The sequence below is a fragment of the Rhinolophus sinicus genome, chromosome 14 (genome assembly GCF_057876585.1).
Source record: "Rhinolophus sinicus isolate RSI-liver-muscle chromosome 14, RSI-T2T, whole genome shotgun sequence".
Lineage (NCBI taxonomy): Eukaryota > Metazoa > Chordata > Mammalia > Chiroptera > Rhinolophidae > Rhinolophus > Rhinolophus sinicus.
The window spans coordinates 25,126,103-25,151,624 of NC_142514.1; the positions used below are offsets into that span (position 1 = coordinate 25,126,103).

Here is a 25,522-nt window from a genome sequence, read left to right on the forward strand (position 1 = left end):
CCCCAACTGACAAACTGAAATACTATACATACTATGTTTACGCTATGGAATATTAAATAATTTTTGTGTTTTCAATTTTAGGAGGATAGACATTTCCCCCAGTACATTCAGAAAACATGGTTTGGCTCATGATGAAATGAAAAGTCCCCGGGAACCTGGCTACAAGGTGAAATGTTGCTTTGATCAGTAATTCCAACAAAATGAGTGCGTTGGGCATGAACTTGACAGAAATGTGTTTGTTTAAATTACTCTCTACTTAAGTTTGTGTTTTTCTTTTAAGGATGGGCATAATTCTAAAAATGAACTACAAAGGGTTAATTTTTATTAAATGTATCAACAACCTTTGTGAAGTGGTTAGAATATGGTAAATGACCCCAAAGTCTATTGAGGTGAGCTTGAGAAAAAAAAGAGAGGAGTTTTGGAACAAGTGCCCTTGATGAGAGAAGAAACTTTTTGTGATATTTTTCTGCTTGTAAGTATTATCAAATCAACTATATACATGCGCTATTTCCAACCATGATTTCAAAAAAGACATGCATGTCAGAGGAGAGTGAAATATTCATATCTTAACTTAATAGACTGTTTTAAGCAGCTAGTCCAGTTTTTTCCTAACATTGTACCATATCTGTCATCTGTTGGTTACTGTTATTTAAAGCTAAACGTTACTTTGATAGCCCAGCTACATTTGCAATGATGTGCACGTAAACCACTGTTATTAAGAGGTTAAAGCTTGTATGCAGTCTTTTGCTGTGAAATACTAGATTTGGGGTTTGGAAAAAAATCTTAGTATTTATGGACATTCATTCACATAAACAGTTGACATTTAAGAATTAGAGGTGGCTCTTCAATGCTACTGGAACCTTTTCTAAAAATAGTAATCAAGTTTTCCAAACAAATTTGTCTTATTGGTTGAATGTGATGAGAGGCACCTCTTGCACAATCTCTCTTCTCTCCCATCTCCCTTTTCTTTTTCTCCAAGTATCCACCAGCTTGACGAGTTAACATGTTGAAATGCAAGGTTTTGTAACATCAGAAGACGTCTGGTCCTCTGTGTCTCACAAAGCCAGCTCATTATAAGTGCTGTCTGCACTCACTGCTAAGGGAGCAGCAGCTACATTTTTTTTTTTCTTTTTTGTCTTTGGAGGGTGCAGGGGCCCGGTTAGCTCTCTCAAAAACAGTGGTGACACTACAACTACTGACTACCTACCACACTTATTTCAACAAAAAGCTTAGTGGTTTGTGTAAGTAAAATGTTAATACAGAGTGAACTGCTCATTCCTTCCTCTTTTAGGGAGGTTTTACGTCCATGAGACAAGTCCTAGTGTATAATGTCCCTGAAACCACCTTGCATCTCCGCTCTCGCTGAGTTTCCCGAGAACTGTTGAAACCCTTGCTGTGCTGGTTTGTAATGGAAAGCGATTGGTGCTCCTGGGCTCATACTGTGTCTTTAGCATACACTTCCTAGAAAGTTAGCAAAAAGATTTTTTCTTTTTCTCCCCCCCCCCTTTAAAAATAAACTTTGACTTCATATTGCCACTTTATGAATTTATCCATTATGGTTTTTATACTCCCCCTCTCAAGAAATTTCTCAGTATAACCAAGCATTTTAAAAGGCTGCCTAAGTTTCCCAGTGTCTGTCATTGGACTCAGTCCTCAGAGATGATTCCAGGTAGAGGATAAGCCCTGGGTGGCTGCTGCAGTGTAGGTAGGGGCAGGACAACACGAGCATTTCCACTTCTGATGGTGACTAAGCCAGAGCCACCCAACCACTTCCAGAGCTGGTCTGGCTGTCTTGACTTGTGGAGGCTAGTCAGATCGTTATGGGGCCACAGAGGAAACAAAGCAAGATCAATACGTAGCATTTTAGGAGGCTCTCATTACTGTAGAGAACTGGTTTGGGCTCTGAGGGATCCTCATGAAGTGACTTCTTGGGACATTCTGCATCCTTCCCAAGCGTACGAGGTGCCTCACATTCCCAGTGCTTCTCTGCATTGGAGCCTTAGCCGCAGTTTATGGGGTGGTTGAGTTGGTAGCCCTGAATCCCCAAAACCTTCATTTTGATTTCTCTTTTGGCAGACTGAGGGAAAATACAAAGATGATCCTGTTGATCTCCGCCTTGATATTGAACGTCGTAAAAAACATAAGGAGAGAGATCTTAAACGAGGTAAATCAAGAGAATCAGTGGATTCCCGAGACTCAAGCCACTCGAGGGAAAGATCAGCTGAGAAAACCGAGAAAACCCATAAAGGATCAAAGAAGCAGAAGTACGTAAGCCCGTCTGTCACCTTGTTCAGACTCTTCAGTGGAGTGTCTCGCCTGCCCCCTTTAGGCTATACCTGCCAAGCCAGAGAACTTTGGGGTTAGGAATGAGAGCAACTGTGCAGTTTCTCCTTTTACACCATGGAACTAACATCAAGGAAGATCCTAGTTTGAAAACAGAACTTTTGCATCTAAGTAGGTGTGATCCTTGTCTAAAGAAGGCTTCCTGGGAGACCGGCAGTTCATTTGGCCATAGGGACAGCATGGAGAATCATTTGAAAATTCTTTTTGTAGTTGTTTTAGACACGTTCTTTCTCACCGGGAATCTTTGTGGGGAGATTATATTTTAGAAATGGCTCAAAGTACTTGTCAGGTGCTAACACTTTGTCAGAGAAACAGTGTGGAACCAGATAGGACAAGATTGTTGATCTTAAATGCCTTTTAAACTAGTTCCAAGAGGTTATTCTTCAAACAAAGGTAGCGTTGTTGAACTTCATAGGGCGGCATGTGTGCCAAGGTCCTGTTGTTTCTGTTTACATTTTTGAAAGTTCCATGATTTTTGAGTCACGTCTCGTTAAACGTAGCAGAATCGAAACCTCTGGATAGCTCCGATTTCTAGTAGTCTGAGTTAAACATCTGAGTTATAAAAATTCTGGGACAAATCCCTTTTTATGAATAAAAGCTAATAAGATTAAACTATATAAGTTCTTGAGCTTCTCAAATGTGGGGGTGGGAGGTGGGAGAGGGGCAAGGTGTTTTTCATGATAGAGGAGGATGAGGGATGGGAGAACAATAGGTCACTGACACTTGACTGGCTTCTCCCTGTAAGACCTTCTGTACCCCTGAGAGCCTTGTGTTTCTGCCACCTTCAAGGCAGCCTGTAACAGCCTTCCCTAGAGGCGGGGCTGGCACTGACCTCCAGTCCACAGACGGTGACTCATCGGGGGAGTCTAATTTGCCCTAGTCTGTAATTTCCCCCAGATGAAGGGAAGGGAGGGAAGTAACTCTGGGAAGAGTTTCATCAGATCCTGTGCTTAATAACACAACCTGTGTGAGCTCAGTGGGAGGTGGGAGGTGTGTGGAGTAGTGGTATAATTAGAGCTTGGTTTGAATCAGGTTCTGCTCAGGTCTGTCACCTGGTTACAATGTGCAGAATATTACTGAATAATCATAGTTGCCCTTTACTGTATGCCAGCTCTGTCAGTGTAAAGTTGTTTAAGCATACCAGTTTTTTAATCTGGAGAGCAACCCCAGGAAACAGATAGTATACTTCCTATGAGAAATAAAAGTACTATAAAGCACAAACAGGTGATAATGTATAAATTGTCATATTTATATGTTACTTGTCCCAGTACCATATACATTGGACTCTCAGTACATTGTTAGTTTCTTTTTGCTTTTCTAGTTTGTGCATATATGTTATACTGGGCTCCCAGAGGCTGTAGACTATATTTTGTTCCTCCTTATGTATACGTCTAGTGTTCATCACAGGCTCACACATAGCTGTGTCACTGAATGTGACTGACAGAATTGGGAGGAAGCTCCCCAGGTATACTGGGGCGAAAGTTGGGGGTGGGGCGGGGTTTTTTTAGGTTACTCGTCTTCATCCTAGACAGAGTCTTGGTGGCCTCCTGGGTAAGGAGGGGCTGTACCTGAGAGGCTTACTGATTTCCCTGGCTCTTTCTGTTGTCATAGGAAGCACCGGCGAGCACGAGACCGGTCCAGGTCATCGTCCTCTTCCTCCCCGTCGTCCCACTCCTACAAAGCGGAAGAGTACACTGAAGAGGCGGAGGACAGAGAGGAGAGCACCACGGGCTTTGACAAATCAAGACTGGGGACCAAAGACTTTGGGGGTCCAAGTGAAAGAGGAGGCAGAGCTCGAGGGACCTTTGTAAGACCTTGCCCCTCCCTTTTTCTCCAAGCCCCTGCTCCCACCAATTCTGTGTTTATCAGAATACTAGTTCAGTTGCCCTTGATACAACCACAGAATCTGTGGTTGGTTCCCTATTACCCAGGCTTTTTATTTTTGTACTTTTCTAATCATAATCACTGAGCTAGAGAATCTCTTAGGGCTTCTGGTCTCAATACCCTGGCATGTCTTGCTCCTGCTGTGTGTAGGGAGTCCCTTGTGCCATGTGGTCCTCTGTCTAGGCTGTAGACTTGAGATGAGCAGAAAGGTGAATGGCTAAAAACCAGTCGACCAGCATATTGACTGGAAGACAACTGTGCCAGTAAAGTGAACAGAATGCAGAGTTGTTTTTCTCCGTTCCTGACATGGTCCTTTGTTTCTTTTCCCTGTTTATTGCCACAGCAATTTCGAGCCAGAGGGAGAGGCTGGGGCAGAGGCACCTACTCTGGCAACAACAACAACAGTAGCAACGATTTTCAAAAAAGAAACCGGGAGGAGGAGTGGGACCCTGAGTACACTCCCAAAAGCAAGAAGTATTACCTGGTATGTGTGGGGATGAGCAGGAAGGGCCGGGCGCCTTCGGCACACACGGTAGCTGACACCAAGGCTTTAGTCGGTCTCTCCAGAGCTGATGAAATACGTGTGCAGGCATCTTGCACTGGAGGGCTGTGTACTTGGGGGACAGTGTAGTGCTAGCAATGAGTGTTCTCCAGAGAGGCAGTCCTGGCCTTGGAAAAGTTTACCATCTGAGACATTCATGGGCTCCATGACAAGCAAGAGCGTTGCTCTTACATTTGTAGTCTGTGAACTTGTTTTACTCCTCACCCATCCCCTCCCGAGGCCTCCCTCCAGCTTCTACCCAGGATCGAACTGTAACCCTCCCCTTAGGCCGCAGTTCCACTCTGTCACTCCCCAGTGCGAGATTGACAGGAAGGACAGCTCAGGATCTCTGAGGAAGGGGCTCCGTCTCCAAAATAAAATGCCCCTGGGGCTTCTCTCATCTAAGCTGTTGGTCTTTCCCAGGTACCTGGGCCTCTCTCCCTCTCTCAGGTTGGGGCTCTTCTAGGCTGAACCACCTGGCCAATGAGTGAACTCTCTTGGCCTTGCTATGTCATTAGCAGGCTTAAATCCAAGCAGATGTGACTGAGTGTAGAAATCAAGGTAAACTTGGAATTGAGTCTCTGTTACCCTACGAGAAGGGCTGGAGTGGGTCTGTGTTGTTCGTTGCACAGCTAGGAAACAAGCCGTTGTGTGGATGACTATGTACAGCCACCTTCGCTTTTCTAGGGCTGCTGGGAGCTGCTTTGAGACTCCTAGAGGACCTTGAGCCTATATCTAGGCTAGGGAAATGTTGGCTGGGTCCAGGATAGGTACTGGAGTGGGACTGCTTTTGGGGACAACTAAAGGCCATATACAGCCCTTTGCCCTGCTGCCATTTGCCGCCTGAAGCAGCGTTGCTGAGCTGATGCATTTCAGTGTGTAAACAAGCAACCTGAGAGGTAGCAACTGGCCCCTGTGCCGAGTTGACCCTAGGAGCGGGGCCCTACATGCGTGGGTGGGTGGTTTCCACTCTCAAGCCATGGGGCTGATGAGGTAGCAACAACTTCTAGTTTTTGAAATTCTTTCTTATTCGTTATTTCATTGGATCCCTTCTTATCTCATGAGATCAGAGCAGGGATTGAGATGTAGGTTGTGTTTTTTCCTACTCTTCCTCTCTGCCTCCTTGCATAAGACTGAAGAGGGGAGGTAAAAGATGAGAGGCTGGGTTCTGGTCCTGCCTTTGCCACTAAGTGGTCTGAGACCATGAGCAGGTCATTTGTTCTCGGTATTGCTCTCTGTTCTTGGCTGGGGATAGGGAGGGTTGGGAAGAGTGGGAGCTCCAGCTGTGTATCCTCTGTTAGCTTCCTGACGACCCAGATCAGACAGTTTTCTGTTTTGGTGTGATTGGCTTTCTCAGACCCATCGTTTGAGAGATGGTGTACTAAATAACATGGGGTTATTTCAAGTTCCTGAGCCTGTTTCCTCATTTGCATAGTGGAGGGTGATAATGACAGGGTAGATGTGAGGATTCAGTGAGCTAACGCATGTGAAGGTCTTTTGGTGCTCAGTGAAGATTTTATCGTCATACAATGCCCCATCTACTGCCTTAGCTTTCTTGGGCACCTAACTGGATGTTCTCTTGGATCTGAATCAGTAGTATGTTTGAAGTGGGGAACAGGGAGGAGGACAGAAAAGGAGCAAAAGGTGGATCGGGGCACGGGTCCCTATGAGAAAGTCACACTGGGTGACTACATTGGGTGGGTACAGAGCGGAAGGTTCGGACTGCTCTTGTTCACTCTGGCATTGATGGCAGTTTTCTTTGCTCTTAGCATGATGACCGTGAAGGCGAAGGCAGTGAGAAGTGGGTGAGCCGGGGTCGGGGCCGAGGAGCCTTTCCCCGGGGTCGGGGCCGATTCATGTTCCGGAAATCCAGCACCAGTCCCAAGTGGGCCCACGACAAGTTCAGTGGAGAAGAAGGGGAGATTGAAGATGACGAGAGTGGGACAGAGAACCGAGAAGAGAAGGACAATTTACAGCCCACCACTGAATAGGGGCCACTCTTGATGGGAGCCCCACCCCAGGGGAGAGAGGCGCTGGGAAGATGGCTGGCGAAGAGCTAAACAGAGGAGCCCCAAGAAGATTCTGAAAAGTCCTACGCATACCCCCTACCAGCCATGCAGAATCCTACTACAGCTGAAAGCATCCCTGGCGCTGCGTCCCACTGGACAGAGGTGGCTGGTGTGGAGCCTGGGGTCAGGCCCAGCTCTTGAGCAGAACACAGCACATTGGGCTTTAGCTGTGTTTCTCATTTGTTGTTGGTGTGTGGGGTGGGGGCTGGGGCTGGGAGGGGAGAGCGATACTTGGATTTTGGTTTGTTCCCTATTAGAAACCAACAGTTTTGTTCTTAATTTCATTTGGAGCGAAGACTAATTTGATGATTTTCAATTTTTTCTCCCATATCCTGGTTTTAAAAGCCCCTCCCCCTTTTTTAGGTATATGTAGTAATATTAGCAGAAAGATTTAATTTGGGCAACTTTGATTCTTAAAAGCGAAAACAAAGCATGTGAATAAACATTGAAGTGTTCACCTCAGTTTGGGACCAAACTGCTTGGATCTTTGTACAAATCAGTTTTGTATGTCGAGGAGGAGTTCAAGGCCTTTCTGAGCACCTTGTGTTCCCCTTTTCTGCACAGCCATTATCACATGGTGTTGCTCCTAACCACACCCCACGTGCCCCCTCCCCCATATTTTCTCATTTCTTCTGGGCTGGGCTTCCCATTCTCCACCAGCAGCTCCAGTATCCTAACTTTCTAGTCCTGCTGATCTGCTCAGCAACGGGTGGAAACTGGACGGCGGTTTCTGGTCTGTTTTCTAAGATACTTCTGAATTCTATTATCTTTACAAATATAAGATGAGAAAATAATTTTTTCAATATTTTTTATTAATCTTTTTATAAAATGAAAAGAAACTCCTATGATCGATTAAGGAAGGTGGTTATGGCTGGTGGTTTGTGGGGTTTTCTTTGTTTTCTTTTTTTTTAACCTTAAGCTTTAAGTTGAAACATTCTCAGATGTGTGGGGGGAAAACATCCTCTTAAAATGGGGTCCTTGTGCTTGCCTTCTGGGGAGGCGGTCCTGAGCAGGTGAATCATATGGCGTTTATGCATATGGTATATGCGGACTGCACCCACCTCTTTCCCCTCCAACCTTTGCCTCTTGGGTTTTTGTGCTACTTTCCCCTTACTTTGCTACGTTTCTATAGTTAAGTTGGTTTTACTTGAATGATTCATGTTTAGGGGAAAAAATGAAAACACCTTAAGATTTGTTTCAACTCCTCCTGCAAATAAAAAAATAAATGAAGTGGCAGATGAAAATGGGGTCTGGTCATTGTCACCCTGTGTCTGTGTGTGTTGGGGGGGTGGTAGATATCCCCCATAGCAACTTCAGGGAACCTGCCAGACAAAATGGGGCTAGGCCCAGGCTGTTGCCCAGCTTCCACAGTTACTCATTCCGGGAGGCGCCTTCGCTATCCTGCTGGCTCCTGCTGGCGAATAGCTACCGTGTTTCCCCGAAAGTAAGACCTAGCCAGACAATCAGCTCTAATGCGTCTTTTGGAGCAAAAATTAATACAAGACCCGGACCGGAACTTATGTTAATTTTTGCTCCAAAAGACCCATTAGAGCTGATTGTCCGGCCAGGTCTTACTTTCGGGAAAACACGGTATTCATCTTAAGTGGTTTTACTTCATCCTGTACCTTGGACACCCCAGGAAAATCAAGATTTTTTCACCGTGGCGTCATGAGCAAGGCTTCCAAGGTGGTGGGGCAAAGGCCAAGGGGTGTGGATAACAGCCATCTATGTTTTCCACTGAGCTGGGAGATTACCTGAAAACCTCCGTGGGCCCTAACTTCAACCCTTGCCAGCTCTGGGCTTGGCTGTAGCCAGCAGAAGCACTTAAAGCTAAAAATTCCTCCTTCTCACCTTCCCCTCCAAGGAGAATCTGGAGGTGTTTTCTGAAACCAGACTGGAAGCCTCTTTGTACCCTTCCTCTTCCCTTTAAGGGGGCCAGGGAGGGATATGCCTCCCAGGGAAAGCGGAGTACAGGTATATACCAGTAGTTTTGTACACACTAGAGCAACCACTCCCATCCACCCAGGCAGGGCCCGCCTTGGAGCGGTTGCTGCCTGCAGGGCTGCTCCACCCTGCTACGTGCCTCTCCCCACCTCTTCCCCTGCAGCTAAAAGCTTGCCAGTTGCGAGGCTAAACCAGGAAAGCTCTGTGCTAAAGGTGGGTGGGAGCTTCAGGGCCAAGGTTGGGATGAGGGGAGGCGTCTAAACAGGAATTTAGGTGACTAGGCAGACAGGCCAAAGCAGGTGGGGGAGCTGTGACCTCAGCACTGGCAGGAGACCCTGGAGTCCTCACCCCTGGGTTGGGGGCCGAACCTGCTGAGCCTGGCCGCCTTCTCTCCCACACCCACTCTGCACCTGGAGCCCGACCCATCGGCTCTTGCCTCCGCCTCCTCTGCTGCACAATCTCGCCCCTTGTCCCAGCCTCCGCCTCCTTTGCTGCACAATCTCGCCCCTTGTCCCAGCCTACCAGGGTCCAGTACTCGGCTGCCCGCGGGACCGCACTGTCCTTTCTGCCCGGCTGTGGAGGGGGCCCCGGAAGCCATGGGTATGTGTAGAGGGTTTAGGGTGGCTCCTCTGCGCAAACGTGGAAACGGCAACCAAAGCCTACACCACCATCCCGCGCTTCCGCGGTCCTCTACACGGAGCGCGGGACTCGCGCCATGGCCAGGCGGCCCTGACTGGGCCCTTCTGAACCGCGCTTCCGCCCGCAGAGGTGCTCGTCCTGGCGGGATACCACGCGCAGAAGGAGGGCGAGCTGAGTCTGGCGCCCGGGGACGTGGTCCGGCAGGTGTGCAAGGGACCAGCACGGGGCTGGCTCAGCGGAGAGCTGGGAGGCCATTGTGGCCTCTTTCCTGAGCGCCTAGTGCAGGTGAGACGGGCCGGGGATCGGGCTGGGGGCGTGTCTCAGCGCACCCCGCGGAACTGAGACCCCCCCTTCCCCGTGTCCTCATTTCTAGGAGATCCCCGAGACACTGCGCGGCGCGGGGGAGGCGCCGAGACCACGCTGTGCGCGCCGCCGAGGTGAGCGCCGGGACCCGTGGGCGGGCGCCCCGGAACCAGCGCGGTCTGGTAGCCCGCGGCTCGCCACGACGGGCGCGGCTCTGGGCGGGGCCGCTCGACAGCTCTGCGGTGTGATTGGTTCTAGAGCACAATGCTCCGCCCTTGGGCGGGGCCTGGAGGCACTGAGGTGGGCGCTGCAGCCGGTCCCTACCGCAGCTCAGGGAACTGGGGCACCCAGGTCTAGTGGCTTTGCTCACGTCCCACTCCAGGTCGCCCCGCAAAGTCTCGGGGCCCTCAAAGATGGTGCAAAGTGAACTTCAACTACAGCCCGGAGCAGGTGGACGAGTTGAAGTTGCAAGCTGGGGAGATTGTGGAAGTGATAAAAGAGGTGAGAGGATGGACTGATGAGGGTTTGGGAGAGATGATGGAGCTTGTCCCTGGCCTGAGGAGATGGGTGAAGTGAAGGTGTGGGTGATGAGAATGGTGAGGGGCGCAGAGATGGGAAAGAGAGGGAGCAAGGGAGGAGGGAGTCATCGGGACCGAATCACGGGTGTGTGATTTCTAGAGAGACCGTTGGGGCAGAACCAGATGCCCCTGCATCCTACCCTCTCCCCAGATTGAGGACGGCTGGTGGCTGGGGAAGAAGGACGGGCAGCTCGGAGCCTTTCCATCCAACTTTGTGGAGTTGCTGGACAGTGAGCCCCCAAGTGAGACCTGGATCCTGTGACCCCGTGAGACCCTGTGACCAGACTGCCATCTCTAGTGACCCTCCTAGTAGCCTGAGCCTGTGATCCACACTTCCTGACCCTGTGGCCCCTTTGACCTTTCCCATGATCTAACATGTGAAGTAGCACCCCCCTTTAACCTTCCTATCCGCTCCCCCACCAGGCCTTGGGAACTCAGACATGCCTTCAATCAGCCCTAATCCCCAGCGGCCTCCCAAGGTAAATTGGTTGGAGTGGGCACAGAGGTGGTGCATTCCTCACAGGGAGTTGGAGGCTCAGCTTGTTCCTCCTCTCCCTGCCCTCACTAGCTGAGCAGCCTGACCTATGACAGCCCTCCCGACTACCTGCGGACAGGTGAGCACCCACCCAAAGGGTCCCTTGAAAGCCCCTTCCCCAAGCCACCCTGACTTTGGGGAGTGGGGACCCAGCTAGGCTGATGGAGGAGGGAGCCACTGACTGATTTGGGGAGGGGAGTTGGCTTCAGGGGATTGACCTCCCCTCAGTCTCCCAGCCTGAGACCTACAGGGTCCTGTTTGACTACCAGCCCGAGGCCCCAGATGAGTTGGCACTGCGGAGGGGGGACAAGGTGAAAGTACTGAGGAAGGTAGGAAAGGCAGCGGGCAGGGGAGGGTGCAGGGAAGGACCTGCTGAGAAGGGATGGGACCTGGGGAAGAAGGAGCTTGGGGACCTGGCTCACCTCCCCACAGCATCTCTCTCTCCCAGACCACAGAGGATAAAGGCTGGTGGGAAGGGGAGTCTCAAGGCAGAAGAGGAGTTTTCCCAGACAACTTCGTGCTCCCACCACCCCCAGTGAGTATGGAGCCAGACATTCAGGGGTGTGTGGGGGTGGTGGTTGAGGGCATACAGGCTACTCTGGACACAGCTGGAGTGTCACCCCTAAATAAGGGTGAACCTAAAAATGTGGGGGGCTCCTTTTCAGATTCTGATACTTCTTTTCTGCACAGATCAAGAAGCTGGCCCCACGAAAAGTGGTATCTCGAGAATCAGGTGGGTGTCTGAGAAGCCTGAGATTAGGGGGAGCTTCTGGGAGACCCATCCCTTGCAGTTGCCTGTAAACACCCACCACTCCTCAGTGGTCCAGTACGCCCCCTTAGGAGCTACGTCCCAGTGAGTTACGGCTCAGATAGCAATGTATGTGGGTCAGTGTTTTTGCTAATGTGTTCATGTTTCTCTCTGTGTTTTGGGAATGCAGCTATCAGTGTGTTTAGACTTGTTTAATTTTGTAAGAACACGTATGGATTGATATGTCTGGGTCTATGAGACTGTGTATTCACATGTCTTATAAGTGTGTATATGAATAGCTCTGTTTATGTGTCTCTACGGATGTGGATGTGTGTCTTTTGAATCTTTTACTGTAACATGCCAAAAATATATGCAACATATGTGTTTTAAAACTTAATGAACACCCGTGGTCTGTCACTCAAACCCAAGAGCTAACACATTGCCAGTAATCTGTGTGCTCCTTCTTTTTCCCATTCTGCCACTTACCCCACACCAAAGGTAACCACTGTCCTGAATTTTGAGTTTATAATTCCCATGAGTTTTTTAGTTGTCTAACATATGTATGTGTGTAAACAATGTATCACTTAATGTATTTTTGCTTGTTTATGAGCTTTATAAAACTGGTATCATGTTTCTAGTCTTCTGACACTTGGCTGTTTCCAATCAACATTATGTGTCTAAGATTCACCCATGTTGTGTGTAGATATGGTTCATTTATTTTTCTCTGCTATGTAATATTCCTTGTGAGGAATTACCAGTTTATGTATCTAGTCTCTCCTGATGTTGGATACTTTCACTGTTTCTAGTTTTTACTATTACAAATTAGTGCTGCTATGAAGATTCGTGTACCTGTCTTCTGGCAATGTAGATATAATTGCTTCTCTAGGATATAATTCTAGGAGTGGCACTATTAGATGATAGGGTATGTAAATGTTCAAGTTTTATGAAGTAAAGTAAAATTGATTTCCATAGTGATTGTACATTTCAACACTCCACCATCTGTGTATATGAGACCCTATTGATCCAAATCCACTTCAATACGTGGTATTATAAGATTTCATTATTTTTGTGAATTTAATAGGTATAAAATAGCAACTCATTGTGGACTTAATTTTCATTTCCCTAGTTAGTAATAGTTTGTTGGAATTCTTTATATGTTTTGAATATGAATCCTTTATGGGTTACACACGTTACAAATATTTTCTCTCTGTGGCTTGTCTTATCCTTTTTTATGATTTTTTTTTTTATTAACAGGAGTTCTTAATTTTAATTTAAGCATATCAATCTTATCTGTAATGGTTAACATGTTTTTTCTTGTTTAAGAAATTCTTCCTGCCCCAAGTTCAGAAAGAGAGTTATTTATATTTTCTTTAAGACTTTCAAAGCGTTGCTTTTCATTTTTAAGTGCTTTTATCTATATAACATTGATTTAAATTGGTGAGCCAATTAAACCTTTTTCCATATGGACAATCAGTTGTTCCAGAATCATGTATTATTTTCTGCATGTGAGTTTTACACAACTTTTCTAATATTTATTCCTAAATACCTCGGAGTTTTTATTGTGCTTTTTCAAAATTAGAAATCCTGTTTATTACAGGAATATGGAAATGCATTGATTTTTATATACTGATTTGATCGCCAGCCATGGTGGTTACTGATTATTTCCAAGTAATTTATCTATAGATTCTTAGTAAGTTATTCACGAAGACAGTCATATCATCTGTGAGTCATGACTTTTTTTTTTTTTTTTTTTTTTTTTTTTTAGTATTGACTATTTTGCTCTATCTTTTCCATCGCTTGTGCGTTTTTGTTTTATTTATTTACTTACTTACTATGGTGGCTAGGATCTCAATACAATATGAAATAGAGGTAGTGATGCTGAACATTATTACTATGTTCCTGATTTTAAATGGAATGCTTCTAACTTTTCCCCTTTAACATCGCTGTTAGTGATGTTTGCTTAGAACTTTTGTACATATCTTTTTGTCAGGCTAAGGAAGGTCCTTTCTATTTGTAGTTTACTTAGAGTTTTTAACGAGTGTGTGTTGAATTTTCTCAAATTGTTTATATGAACCTTATGAAATTATTATATGGGTTTTCTCCTTTTATCTGTCAATGCGATAAATGATAGTTGTATAATTTTCTAATATTAAGCCATCTTTGCATTCCTGGGACAAATTCAAGTTGGTCATGGTTTATTATCTTTTCATACTGTTGGAATACTTTCCCAGTTTTTCTTTTAAGATTTTTGCATTTTTTCTGTCCTCATCTGATTATTAATGTTATACTGGCTCACGAATGAATTAAGGAGTATGTATTTTGTTATTTAATTATCTGGTAGATGTTATAAGATGGGCATCATCTTTCCTGGAAAGCTTGTAACACTTGCCTGTAAATTTATCTGGTCGTTTTTTTCCATTATGGGAAAAAAACATACTTAAATTTCTTTAAGTAAGTCTGGCTAAAACTGTCCTTTTCTTTCTTCCCTCCTTTCTTTTTTTTTCTTAAAACAACAGAAACGTAATCTCATATTTTTAGCAGCTAGAAATTTGAAATGAAGATGTTGGTGTGGCTATATTCTCTGTAAAAGTTTTAGGGGAAGAATCTTTCCTTGCCTCTTGTTAGCTTCTGGTAGTTGCTCAGAGTAATTGGCTTGTAGATGCATCACTCCATTCTCTGCTTCTGTCTGTACATGGTCTTCTGCCCCGTGTGTCTGTGTCCAGATTTCCCTCTTCTAATAAGGACATCAGTCGTTGGTTTAGGGTCTACCTTAATCTAATATGACCTCATCTTAACTTGATCACATCTTCAAAGACTCCTTAATAACTGCTCTTCAAATGGCTTTACATTGAAACTCAGAGGGGAAGAAACCTCTTAGGAGACTTGCACAGATAGCATTTGGTCTGCTGATCCCTGGGTAACAATGACTGGCAAAAAATCCGACTACAATTCTTGAATCAGTTTTAGTGAGTTACGTTTCTTTTAATTATCATTCAATCCATGTTTTCTAATTATTTGTGTAAAGTTGTTCATAATATTCTCTTATAATCTTTTTAATTTCATCTGTATCTGCAGTTATAATCTCTTTCATTTCTAAGAATATGTTTCCCTCTTTTTCTTGTTCAGTCTCACCAGAGTTGTACTTTGAAAAAAGTATTTTCTATTGTACTTTTTGTTTTTTTTAAATTATGATAAAAAAACAAAATTTACCATTTTAACCCTTTTTAGTGTTAACTATATACATATTGTCATGCAGCAGATTTCTAGAAGGTACCTTTGTCTTTTCATTTTAGTCTGTTAGTCTTTGTCTTTGGTGATAAATTGGTGAGTTTAGACTATATTAATCATAATTATTTTACAATATTTAAAGTGGTTTTTTCTCCTTTTTTTTTCTTATTTTACTTTGTTCATTGATTTTGATTTTGTACATTTTATTTTATTATTTTAGTTTGCTCTTGAAGTGTACTATGTACGTATATTTAACTTAACAAGTCTAAATTCAGAGTCTTAATCTTCCTCCTGAATAAAATCTCCAGCTATTGTTGAATTGTTTATTTTTCCTTTTAGTTCTATCATTGTTTGCTATGTGTACTTTGAGACTTTTTTGTTAGGCATGTATACATTTGTAATTGTTATCTCTATCTGTTTATCATTATGATTTCTCTTTGTCTCTCATAATTTTTCTTGTCTTAAAGTTTGTTTTGTCTTATATGAATATATGGTTACTATTCTGGTTACTATTTGTGTGGTCTATCTTTTTCCAACCTTTTACTGTCAACGTATTTGTGTTTTTCAATCTGTTGTACTATATATATATATATATATATATATATATATATATATACACACACACACACACACACACACACACACACACACACACAGTATATATATAGTGTATATGTATATATATGTGTATATTTAGTTGGATTTTGCTTTTTTTAATTCAGTCTGATGATCCCTACCTTTTAATTGGGGTATTTAGACCAGGAGTTAGCAAATTATAGTCTGTGGGCCAAATCTGCCCTGCCACCCTTTGTTTTTAAACAGCTTTATTGAGTTAAAATTCACACACTACACAATACAGTCATTTAAAATATACAATTCAGTGGGGTTTAATGTAGTCATAGAGATATCCAACATCACAATTTTAGAAAATCCCATACTCTTTAGCCATTACTCTACCGGTCTCCTCATTCTCCCCCGCACCAGCCTACACAACCACTAACCTACTTTTGCTTACATTTCATTTACATTATATCATACAATATACGGTCTTTTATAATGGGTTTCTTTCACCTTGTATACTATTTTTAAGGTTCATCAATTTTGTAGTATGTATCATATTTTATTCCTTTTTATTGCCCAATGATATTCCATAGTATGAATGAATGTACCACATTTTATCCATTCATTAGTTGATGCATATTTGAGTTGTTTTCACTTTTTAGCTATGAACTTTCATGTACAAGTTTTTATGTGGACATGTTTCCATTTGTTTGGGGTATATACCTAAGAAAGGAATTTCTGGGTGATATAACTCTGTGTTTAAAACTGTGGGAAGAGGGGTGGCTGGTTAGCTCAATTGGTTAGAGCGTGGTGCTGATGGCACCAAAGTTGCCAGTTCGATCCCCGCATGGGCCACTGTGGGCTGCGCCCTCCTTAAAAAGAAAAATAAATAATAAATAGAAATAAAATAAAACTGTGGGAATAACTGTCAGACTTTTCCAAAGTGGTGGCACCGTTTCATATTTCCACTAGCAATGTATGAGACTTTCAGTTTCTCCACATCATCAGCAACACTTGTTACCTGTCTCTTGATTATTATCATCCTAATGGGTATGAAATGGTAGCTCATTGTGATTTTGCTTTTCATTTCTCTGATGGCTAATGATGTTGAATATCTTTTTATATGTTTATTAGCTATTTGTATGCCTTTTGGAGAAATATTAATATCCATTCGGGTCCTTGGCTATTTTTGAATTGGGTTGTCTTTCTACTATTGAGTTGTAGAAGTTGTTTTTTGTTTTGTTTTGTTTTTAATATCTTTTTCCCATCCCTTTACTTTCAGTCTGTGTGTCTTTTTTTTTTAAGATTTTTTTGGGGAAGGGAAACAAGACTTTTTTTATTGGGGAATAGTGTGTACTTCCGTACTTCCAGGACTTTTTTCCAAGTCAAGTTGTTATCCTTTCAATCTTAGTTGTGGAGGGTGCCGTTCAGCTTCAAGTTGTTGTCGTTTCAGTCTTAGTTGTGGAGGGCGCCGCTAAGCTCCAGGTCCAGTTGCCGTTGCTAGTTGCAGGGGGCGCAGCCCACCAACCCTTGTGGGAGTCGAACCCACAACCTGTGGTTGAGAGGACGTGCTCCAACCAACTGAGCCATCTGGGAGCTCAGCGGCAGCTCAACTCAAGGTGCCGTGTTCAATCTTAGTTGCAGGGGGTGCTGCCCACCATGCCTTGCGGGACTCGAGGAATTGAACTGGCAACCTTGTGGTTGAGAGCCCACTGGGCCATGTGGGAATCGAACCGACAGCCTTCGGAGTTAGGAGCATGGAGTTCTAACCACCTGAGCCACTGGGCCGGCCCCTAGAAGTTTTTTATATATTCTAGATAAAAGTCCCTTGTCAGATATATGATTTGCAAATATTTTTTTCCTATTTTCTGTGTTGTCTTTTTACTTTCTTGATAGTGTTCTTTGATGCACAAAAGTTTTAAATTTTGATGAAGTCCCATTTATCTATTTTTTCTCTGGTTGCTTATGTTTTGGTGTCATGAAACCATGCCAAATACAAGGTTACACCCTGAATTGATTGAACTCCCTTCAACCATGATAGTGAAGCTTCTGATCCTTAACCTGCCCCATACTCAGGAAATCTACATGGACCCAGGTGGGGGAGGCGGCTGTGCGGGAGGGGTAGGCAAGAACATTACCAAGCATAAATGCTTCTGAGATTATTTTATGCCATTGGTCAATTTCTAGAGCACTAAAATGGTTGCTGTGTCATTTTTGTCCAGCTTTATAGTTGCCATGTGGGGCGCGGATTTGTCCACTACCTCAGCCATTGTCAAGCCCTGCTTCTATTATCCGTGCCTTTAAACATTGCTTTCAAAATTTTCACTCATTATCTCACTATACTTCTAGTGTACTAATTTAATTCTCTCGCTAGTTTTTGGCTATGTTTAATCTGCTATTTAACCTACACATTGCATTTTATTTCAAGAGTACTATTTTTCATCTCTAGTAGTTTACCTTTTTTTTTTTCCTTCAAATCTGCCTGTTTATTCCTGATGGTCCCTTTGTTGCAGGCTCGTCCTTTATGTCTTCAAATATTTTTTACAGAGCTGTGCTGTGTTTTCTACCTGACAGTTCCAGTATCTGCTGTGCGTGTGTCTGTTGACTCTGCTCTTAGTGGCCTGTCTTCTCATGTGTTGTATTATCTTCTTGTGTAAGCTCATGACTTGATCTCCATCTGTGGGAGGCTTGCACACCTCAGTAGGGAAAGACTTCTTCCAGAGAAGGCTTACTTCTACGTCTGTCCGTAGCCAGAGGGCACCGACCACTAGAGACCACTCTAGCCCTCTGGAAGAAAGCGGTGCCCGGGTCTTATGGCTGTGTGGCTACTGAGTTTTGGGCCCGTGGTGAGCCGCGGGAGCAGAACCTGGGACACTTGCTCTCATCACGGGCTCCAGGCTCAGTAGTCATAGTAGTGCCGCCCTCTCACCACCGTCCTGGCCCGTTTCTCCCTTTTTGTGGCCCTCCCTTACCTCTTTTAAGTCCAACAGTGCCCCCAAATTATATCCTAAGCAGGATATAATTGCTCTCTAGTGGGAGGACCCCACAGAGCACCTAATCAGTCATCCTACAAGAAGTATAAGGCAAAGTTAACATTTTAACGAGCTCTGACTATGTGTCAAACATTCTTTTAAGTACCTCATAGAGATTAAGTCCCTCAAACTTCACAACAACCCTATTAGATGTATACCCTTGTTACCCATGTTTTATGGATGAGAACATTGGGGCACAGAGACGTTAAGTTCCCTACCCAAGTTTTCACACAACTGGCAAACCATGCCGCAGGAATTCGAAGCCTGGCGTCTGGTTATAGGATCCATGCTCTTGCCCGCCCACTAGGACACGGTATCGGGTATTGTTCATGTATCTGTGTAATAATGCGTGCGTGAGTAAATTTCAGCATGCGTGTCCATGGATATGAATGTCACTGTGTCACTGTGACTGCCTTCAGGTGTTCACTCTGATGTCACCTTCAGAGTGGAGACACAAAGAAGGTCAAGGGAGGATGAACTGGAAGGTTGTTGCCACGGTCCGGGGTAGAGAGGAAGTCTGAACCAGGGAAGCAGTCATGGCCCTAAACAGGGACAGGTCTTAGAAAAGCATAGGGAGAAAACTGACAGGATTTGGAGCCATTTCCCCCACAAAGCCTTCCCTGATGACTCTTCAGGGTCTCCCACAGTTCCCGATAGCCTGAGGGTGGTCAGATTCCCCAGAGTTCCCAGGAGGCAGAGTCAAATGTGATCCATGTCCTCTCCCTAGTCTCTGTGCACACCAGAGGACAGGGCCAGCGACTCTTGGATGGTTGGATAAATGAATGAACAAATGCCACACTCTCCTCTTCCTCCCCAGCTCCTATTAAGGAAACGAAAAAGATGATGCCCAAAACAGCCCTCCCTACCATCAAGAAGCTGATGACAGCTCCCACTGTGCCCAGCAAAGTGAAGTAAGGAGCAGGGTAGGGATGAGGGTACAAAGGAAATGCTGCTCCCTGCCCCCCATCCCCTGGGTCTGATGTGATATGTTGCAGGTTATCTTGGACACCTGGTGGAGATGGTCATAAGCTCCCATCCCGGAACTCTGGTAAGTCTTACTGCCTCCATCAGTGGGGTGAGGACTAGGGGACAGAGATGGGGAGAGACGCAGGGTCGGACTAGGCATGGGCCCCTGAGATTCTGTTGTCATAGGCTCCAGTGGCAGCCTCCACAGTGGGGGTCCAGGCCACCCTGGCAGAAAGCGATCCAGAACCCAGGCTTCCCAGCACCACTCTACAACCAGTCAGGTGAGAGACCTGCAATGTGGTGAAGAGGGAGACTGGGCAGGGGTGAGGCTTGCCAGGGGTATGGTGTGTGAGGGTGAAGGATCCCAGGCCAAGGGGAGCCCTCCGCTGAGACCTCAACCCCATCACCACAGGAGCGGCGCAGCCGAGCAAAGGCCTTTCCTGTGAATAAAACCCCTACTCTGGGCAAGACCCCCAACCCACAGAAGATCCCATCACCGGATAAGGCCCCCAGCCCAGAGGAAACCCCGACTCCAGATAAGACCCCCACGCCAGAGGAGACCCCGACTCTGGAGGACAGGGCCTCTGCACCAGGTGTCCCACCTGAAGATGAAGCCCCTGGCCCAAAGAGGGCCCTTCCTGGGGACGAGGCCTCTACCGTAGAAAAGGCCTTGACCCAGGAGCAGGTGCTCTCTGAAGTGGCCTCTGCTGGGGACACCACTCAGCTCCATCTCTTCTCTCTGGAGGCAATGAAGCTGCCCCACGGCAAGTCTCTCCTGGTCAGGGAAGCTCAGTCCCTGGAGGAGGAAGTGAACAAGCCAGAGGAGCCCTGCCTCTGCATGATGAAATACCCCCTGGATAAGACGGATAGCTCTGCACTCCAGTCCGAAGATAAGCTAGAGTCCGGACCTGCCCTCGAGAAGGCCCACCCCCTGGAAGAGGCCACCACCCTCCTGGAGGAAGAACCTGTGGAGGAAGAGACTACCTCCCAAGAGGTTTCCCCCAAAGAGGTAGAACCTGCCCAAAAGAATCGACATCCTATCAGTCCGATTCCAGACCCTCAAGAGACTCCCATTCTCTCTTCGCTGGTCCCGCAAAATCCTACGGACAGCAAAAGTGACAGAGGTGATATAGTGAGGCTACAGGACGAGGTGGAGTCTTTAAGCAGGGCCCTGAAGCTGATGGGAGTGCAGCTGGAGTAAGTGGGGAGGAGGTGGGGGAAGAAGGGCGGGGGTCTGTGCCAGCCCGACCCACCCCTTCCTCTTGCTCTCGAATCCGCAGAAGGAAGCTGACCGACCTCTGGGAGGAGCTGGAGAGCGAGAGGAAGAAGCGCCAGTTGCTGGAGGTGGGTGAGGTGCGGATTCCCGCCTGAGAGGGGGCTGGTAGCCGGCCCTTCCCTGACGTCCTCTCCCAACTAGGTTCAGATGAAGCAAAAGAACCAGAGATCCGAGACCTCCTGCCACGCGCAGACGCAGACGTACTGAAGGAGGACCCAGGAGGAATTATGGCGGGGCCTGGAGGGGAGTCTGTCTCTGGCCACCCAACTCCTTATACACGACTTTGGGAAACCCAAGAAAGTAAACTGCGGTGCACGCTCGCCTCGCCTGTGCTGGTCCGTGCTGGGGCGGGGCCTGCGCGGAGGGGGCGGGGCCGGGCTGGCGACCCCAGCGCTCCGCATTCCTGGCGGGCTCTCCCAGGCACATCTGGCCAACATGTGGCTCCCATTACAGTTCCCAAGGCCTGTGCGCGGCTATTTTTACCCACCGGATGGCAGGGGGAGGGGGAAGGGGGTGGTGGGCGTCTCCTTTGGATGCCTGCCGGCAGGAGGGGCCCAGGCGGGTCGGGCTCTGCCTGCGGCCCAGATTCCGGAATACAGCTGTGCCCCAGAGGGGCCCTGCAAGCCCTGCTTTCGAGCCTGGACCCCTCCCAGTTTGTCCCACTGTTCCTTCCGGAAGGACTCACAGGAACGCACCTCGGCTGACACCAATTCCACAGCCCAGTTCAGGCACACATGGTTAAACTGGGGCTAATAGCGCCTCAGCGTCAAGGTCAGGGTCCCGAGGCCTAGGGGGAGAGGGAGGGTGTGTGTGTGTGTGTTTGCAGTGATGCATGAACCCAGCTTTGTAGGGGCAGGGGCGACATGTGCCCCGCGTTTGCCGATCAGGAATGCATTTGTGAATAAGGAATGCGAATGAGACTTGTTCTGTGTGAGACTGGCGAGATGTGGAGTGTTTTGTCGTTAGCGAAGTGAACGCAAGCATGTGTGCCGAGGACAGTGATGGAGGTGGTCAGCCTGGTAAAGGAGTCAGTAGGTTCTCAGCTCTGCATGGCAGGAGCCTGGGGGCCATTGGGGGCAGGGGTAACAGAGGGAGACTGAGTCACTGAGAATGCAGCTTTCATTGGTCACTTCACCTCTTAACCACTCCCTGGAGGGGGGGCCCCTGTGTCCTGCCCTCCCCCCAGAGGGTGGGAATCCACGCCCAATAGCACCATGGGAGCTGTGGGGGCGGGGCCACCACAGCACCGCAGACTGGGCCAATCCAAAGGTCCTGGGGCAGCTGTGAGCTCAAGTGCATGTCCAGTACCCAGAGCGCCTTGCAGAGGAAGCAGCCCAGTCAGTAATAGTGCATGCGACCCAGGGTGCCTGTAGCTGTGGAACTGGGCCCCAGTGTGCCGGTGCCCAACAGGTCTGGCTGACCGGTGCGCCAGATCTCCCGCAGGATCCGTTCCCGCTCCTCCAGGCGCTGCGCCCGCTCCAGCTCCTCCGCTGACGTGAAAACGTTGACGCCCAGAGGCCCGTCGGGCTCGCTGGACAGCTCGGGACCAGGCAGCGTGTCATCGGGGCCCAGCCGCGTCACCGTGTCCTCCTCCTCGTCCATGTCCTCAGCCTCCAGGGTGCTGCTGCGGGGGTCTCGGTGCTGAGCGGGGCCCCGCGGCCGCGGGCGGGGCGCGCAGGAGATGCTGATGACCAGCAGGCACAGCGTTAGCAGCAGGCCGAAACACACGCCCAGCACGAAGTAGAGGCCAAAGCTCTCGGGGTTAGCTGGAGGTCAGAGGGCAGAAGTCATAGAGGGGCCCTGGCGGGTGGGAGTCATTCCATCTGGAAAAGACTCCAGGTTCTACGTCTCAGGGGCAAGAACAGTACTCTATTTGAAGGACATTAGGTAGCCGCTATCCCGCAATGGAGGGCAATGAGGGATGGGGGGAATTGGGAGTAGGTGACGGGGTGGGTGAGGGGAGGGTTTACAATGGTAGGGGTGGGGAGGGAAGGAGCGGAGTGGGGCCTCAGCGGGGCAGGGAGGGGTGCATTACCCCCGCCGCCCTCACCACGGATGTGTGCGTAGGCCGCCAGGCTGTTGCTGATCAACTCCATGTCCCTTCGGGGGGCATCCATGCTGCTCTGTGGGGGCAGCTCCCCGGTTAGCCTGCGAGGTCAGCAAGGTCAGATGCTAATCCTCAGTCTGAAGCTGATCCTGACGCCGCTTTCTCCGGGCAGCTCCTCGCCTTGGAAGAGCAGCTCTAGTTTCCACCCTGGAGAGAGAGCGCCCTGACTTCACTGCAGACCTGGGCCCTGTCTGGGGATCTCTCCCCTGCGTGTGGCGCCCCCTCCAACCTGGGGATCAGGAAGTGGGCCGCAGGAGGCTCAGCCCCCTTATTAGGTCCCCAAAAGAAGTCGGGTTTCGTCGTCCGGGTAGTGGGATGTTGGAGAGACGCGGGTGCCTTCCGCCCTCCTTGGGGGAGCTCCGGGAACGAGAGGCCACCTCCCTTTCCCATCCTGCCCGCCCCCGGGGACCCACCAGCCCGCAGGCCGAGGCTCACTCACCGTCAGCGCCCCGCTTTCCCGCGGTCAGGCCCCGGCACCTCCTTCAGCCGCACGCACCCGGAGACCCCTGCTCCCGCCCGCCCCGCCCGTACCGCTCAGCTCCCAGGCCGCGGCAGCGCGGGCCGGACACGGGCCGATGGACCAGCCGGCGGAAAGTTTCCTCGGAGGAAAGAGGAGGGACGGGACGGGGCGGGGCGGGGCGGGGGAGGCGGGGAGGAAAAGGGCCGGCAGAGGAAGGGGAGAGGGGGGAAAGAGGCCTGCGGGGCGTCTGCTCCCCCGCAGGAAACGGCTGGGGAGACCGGTTCCAGGGACCGCCCCCAGGCTACTAATAACAACAAATAATGACGAGGATGGAGTTCTGCCTAGGTGCCAGGCAATGGGCTGAACCCTTTACAATATTCTTCCATTTAATCCTTCTAGTAATTCTATAATGTGATGCCATTATCCTCACCTGGCAGATAAATAAACTGAATCACTGAAAGATTGAAAAACTACCAAACGGTCGAGATTTGAACTCACTGCTCTCCGACCCTAGAGCCTGCCTGGGCTCTTAACCCCGTGCCTATGCCTTGCCCTTCTTCCCAGGAGCCCTGCTTGCCCAGGGAAGACTGTCAGCTCTTCCCCAGACCAACCCACAATGAAGGGAAGGGACCCTCATTCCCTCCTCCTAGGCCCAGGCGGTGAGTGTGTCCAGCTGGCAGAGCTGGGCCAGCAGGGTTAATGAGTGCTGGACTCGGGCTTCCAGCCAGGCCCAGGCCAGCCTTGCAGAACCCAGCCTGTGGCCTCTGCTGGCCCCTGTGTTCTGCTCCCGAGTGTTCAGCAGAGATGCCTTTGCCTTCTGGCTAAACCTGCCGTGCACACACATTTCCACATGGGCTCAGGGCTCACGCATGCCATGTGTATGTAGTGTGATCAGTGTGTGGGCCTGGGTCTTCCTGCCCAGACTCTCAGCCCCTCTTTGTGGGCCCCCCTTCCTGTGCTGGGGCTGGAGTGAGGGGGAGGCCTTCTTGGCGGGAGCCTTAGGGAGGAGGAGGGAAGGAAGGGGGGAGAGGAAATTGCAGACATAGCTGAAGGCGCTGACTGAGGCCTGTGGGCCAGTGACCCCCCTCTGTCCAGGCTGGAGACCCTCACTCCAAGTCCTGTCTCAGGGTTCAAGCAGAGGGCAGATCTAGGTGGAGAAAGAACTAGGACTGGCTCCCATGGGGGTGGGAAAAGCACTCCTGGGGGTCTTTGTGGCTGTTTAGTCTGTTTTATTAGCATGTGGTGGTATTGTTGCCCACATCTGTATATTTGTGTGTCTATTTTCGTGTTGTATCTGCTTGAGCATTTTTGTGGGGGTGGGTATGTCTGTATAAATCCATACAGCCGCTAATCAACAAATGTTAACTGAGCACTGTGCTTAGCACATCCTAGTAAGGGGGGTTCAGCAGTGGACAAAACAGACAAGAAATCTTTGCCCACATGGGCAAAGGTTTGCCTGACACTAAGGTGGAGACACAGACAATATGTGAAGAAGAGAATCTAGGGTGCTGCCAAGTGCTCAGAGGAAGGAATAGGGAAATGTGATGGAGAACACCTGGGCAGCTGCTGAGGGGCGCATGTGAGGTGAGAGCTAGATCCTGAGGAGGGTCAGCCATGCCAGGACCCGGGGCAGAGTGTTGAGCGTCCTAAGGTAGAATGTCCTGAGGCACCTCTTCTAGGGGCAGAGGCACAAGGGAGTGATGGGGTGATCGTGGAGAGGCTGTGGGCCCTGTGGAGGAGCTGAGACATGATTGTGTTGTGGAAGCCCCTGGGGTTTTAATCAGCAATGTCATGGTTCAGTGATGCACGCTGGAGAGATCCCTGTAGGGGTTCATCGTGGGATGGGCCATGCGGGGCAAGAATGGAAGCAGAGCAGTGAGCAGGCTGGCGGCCCTCCAGGCCAGCAGTGGCTGGGGGCTTGGACTGGAATGGGCAGTGGAGGAGGTGAGACAGGACCAGGTTCAGGCAGTATTCTGAGGGGAGTGTCCACAGGACTTCCGGCGTGGGATGCTGATGCGAGGAAAGGAATACAGGCCAACGGCTGGGTGTTGGGCCTGGACACCTGAGGGAAGCTTAGGTGGGGAGCAGGTTTTGGGTCATCTGAGTTTCATGTTCGATAGATTTGAGGTGTCCAGGTGGAGGTGTCAGATCAGTAGGTGGAACCGCGAGGAGTCTGGGCTGGAAATGTGTGTGAGGATGGACTGAACACCCTGGGAGTGGGTAAGGTCACCTGGAGGCGGCGATAGAAGAGAGGAGGTTTGAAGCCTGAGCTCTGGGTGCTCCAATATTGAGCAGGCCTGTGGAGGAG

The 25,522-nt window shown here is 48.4% G+C and overlaps 3 protein-coding genes across 6 annotated transcripts in view; 2 read left to right on the forward strand and 1 right to left on the reverse strand.

The window, feature by feature from the left end:
- Window positions 1-8,081, forward strand: part of THRAP3 (thyroid hormone receptor associated protein 3) — a 71,856-nt gene extending 63,775 nt beyond the window's left edge. For all 3 annotated transcript variants that reach the window (XM_074334402.2, XM_019726532.3, XM_019726531.3), the window contains 5 exons: window positions 82-166; window positions 2,077-2,264; window positions 3,955-4,150; window positions 4,571-4,711; window positions 6,538-8,081. In XM_074334402.2, coding sequence (XP_074190503.1) covers window positions 82-166; window positions 2,077-2,264; window positions 3,955-4,150; window positions 4,571-4,711; window positions 6,538-6,759 — 832 coding nt within the window. In that variant the 3' untranslated portion in view covers window positions 6,760-8,081. The remainder of the gene's footprint in view (window positions 1-81; window positions 167-2,076; window positions 2,265-3,954; window positions 4,151-4,570; window positions 4,712-6,537) is intronic.
- A 908-nt stretch (window positions 8,082-8,989) lies between these two features.
- Window positions 8,990-20,967, forward strand: MNMIP1 (manchette microtubule inner protein 1). Of its 2 annotated transcripts, none has more exons than XR_012497136.2 (16): window positions 8,990-9,381; window positions 9,548-9,705; window positions 9,794-9,857; window positions 10,106-10,224; window positions 10,453-10,543; window positions 10,725-10,780; window positions 10,870-10,915; window positions 11,065-11,165; window positions 11,285-11,371; window positions 11,527-11,569; window positions 19,223-19,316; window positions 19,401-19,453; window positions 19,558-19,652; window positions 19,784-20,495; window positions 20,652-20,715; window positions 20,789-20,967. XR_012497136.2 is itself a non-coding variant. In XM_019726534.3 (16 exons), exons 1-16 carry the CDS (start codon window positions 9,378-9,380, stop codon window positions 20,852-20,854), a joined length of 1,926 nt encoding a protein of 641 aa, XP_019582093.3. In that variant the 5' UTR covers window positions 9,000-9,377; the 3' UTR covers window positions 20,855-20,967. The 2 variants fall into 2 exon arrangements, 1 of the variants encoding a protein (XP_019582093.3); XM_019726534.3 differs by having other exon boundaries at window positions 9,000-9,381; window positions 19,784-20,568.
- A 781-nt stretch (window positions 20,968-21,748) lies between these two features.
- On the reverse strand, window positions 21,749-23,567 carry EVA1B (eva-1 homolog B). Its single transcript, XM_019726605.3, has 3 exons — window positions 23,194-23,567; window positions 22,698-22,901; window positions 21,749-22,413 (listed from the first exon to the last, which is right to left on the reverse strand). Exons 2-3 carry the CDS (start codon window positions 22,762-22,764, stop codon window positions 21,986-21,988), a joined length of 495 nt encoding a protein of 164 aa, XP_019582164.3. The 5' UTR covers window positions 22,765-22,901; window positions 23,194-23,567; the 3' UTR covers window positions 21,749-21,985.
- Between the last annotated feature and the right edge of the window lie 1,955 nt (window positions 23,568-25,522).

What these genes read in the sequence shown, in the direction of transcription:
- MNMIP1 (XM_019726534.3), top strand. An exon ending in ATCCCCAGCGGCCTCCCAAG is followed by an intron (nt 10,781 to 10,869) that starts GTAAATTGGTTG and finishes TGCCCTCACTAG; the next exon opens with CTGAGCAGCCTGACCTATGA. An exon ending in CTGATGGGAGTGCAGCTGGA is followed by an intron (nt 20,569 to 20,651) that starts GTAAGTGGGGAG and finishes TCGAATCCGCAG; the next exon opens with AAGGAAGCTGACCGACCTCT.
- EVA1B (XM_019726605.3), bottom strand. Translation starts at nt 22,764, where the DNA reads ATGGATGCCCCCCGAAGGGACATGGAGTTGATCAGCAACAGCCTGGCG. An exon ending in GGCCTACGCACACATCCGTG is followed by an intron (nt 22,414 to 22,697) that starts GTGAGGGCGGCG and finishes TCTGACCTCCAG; the next exon opens with CTAACCCCGAGAGCTTTGGC.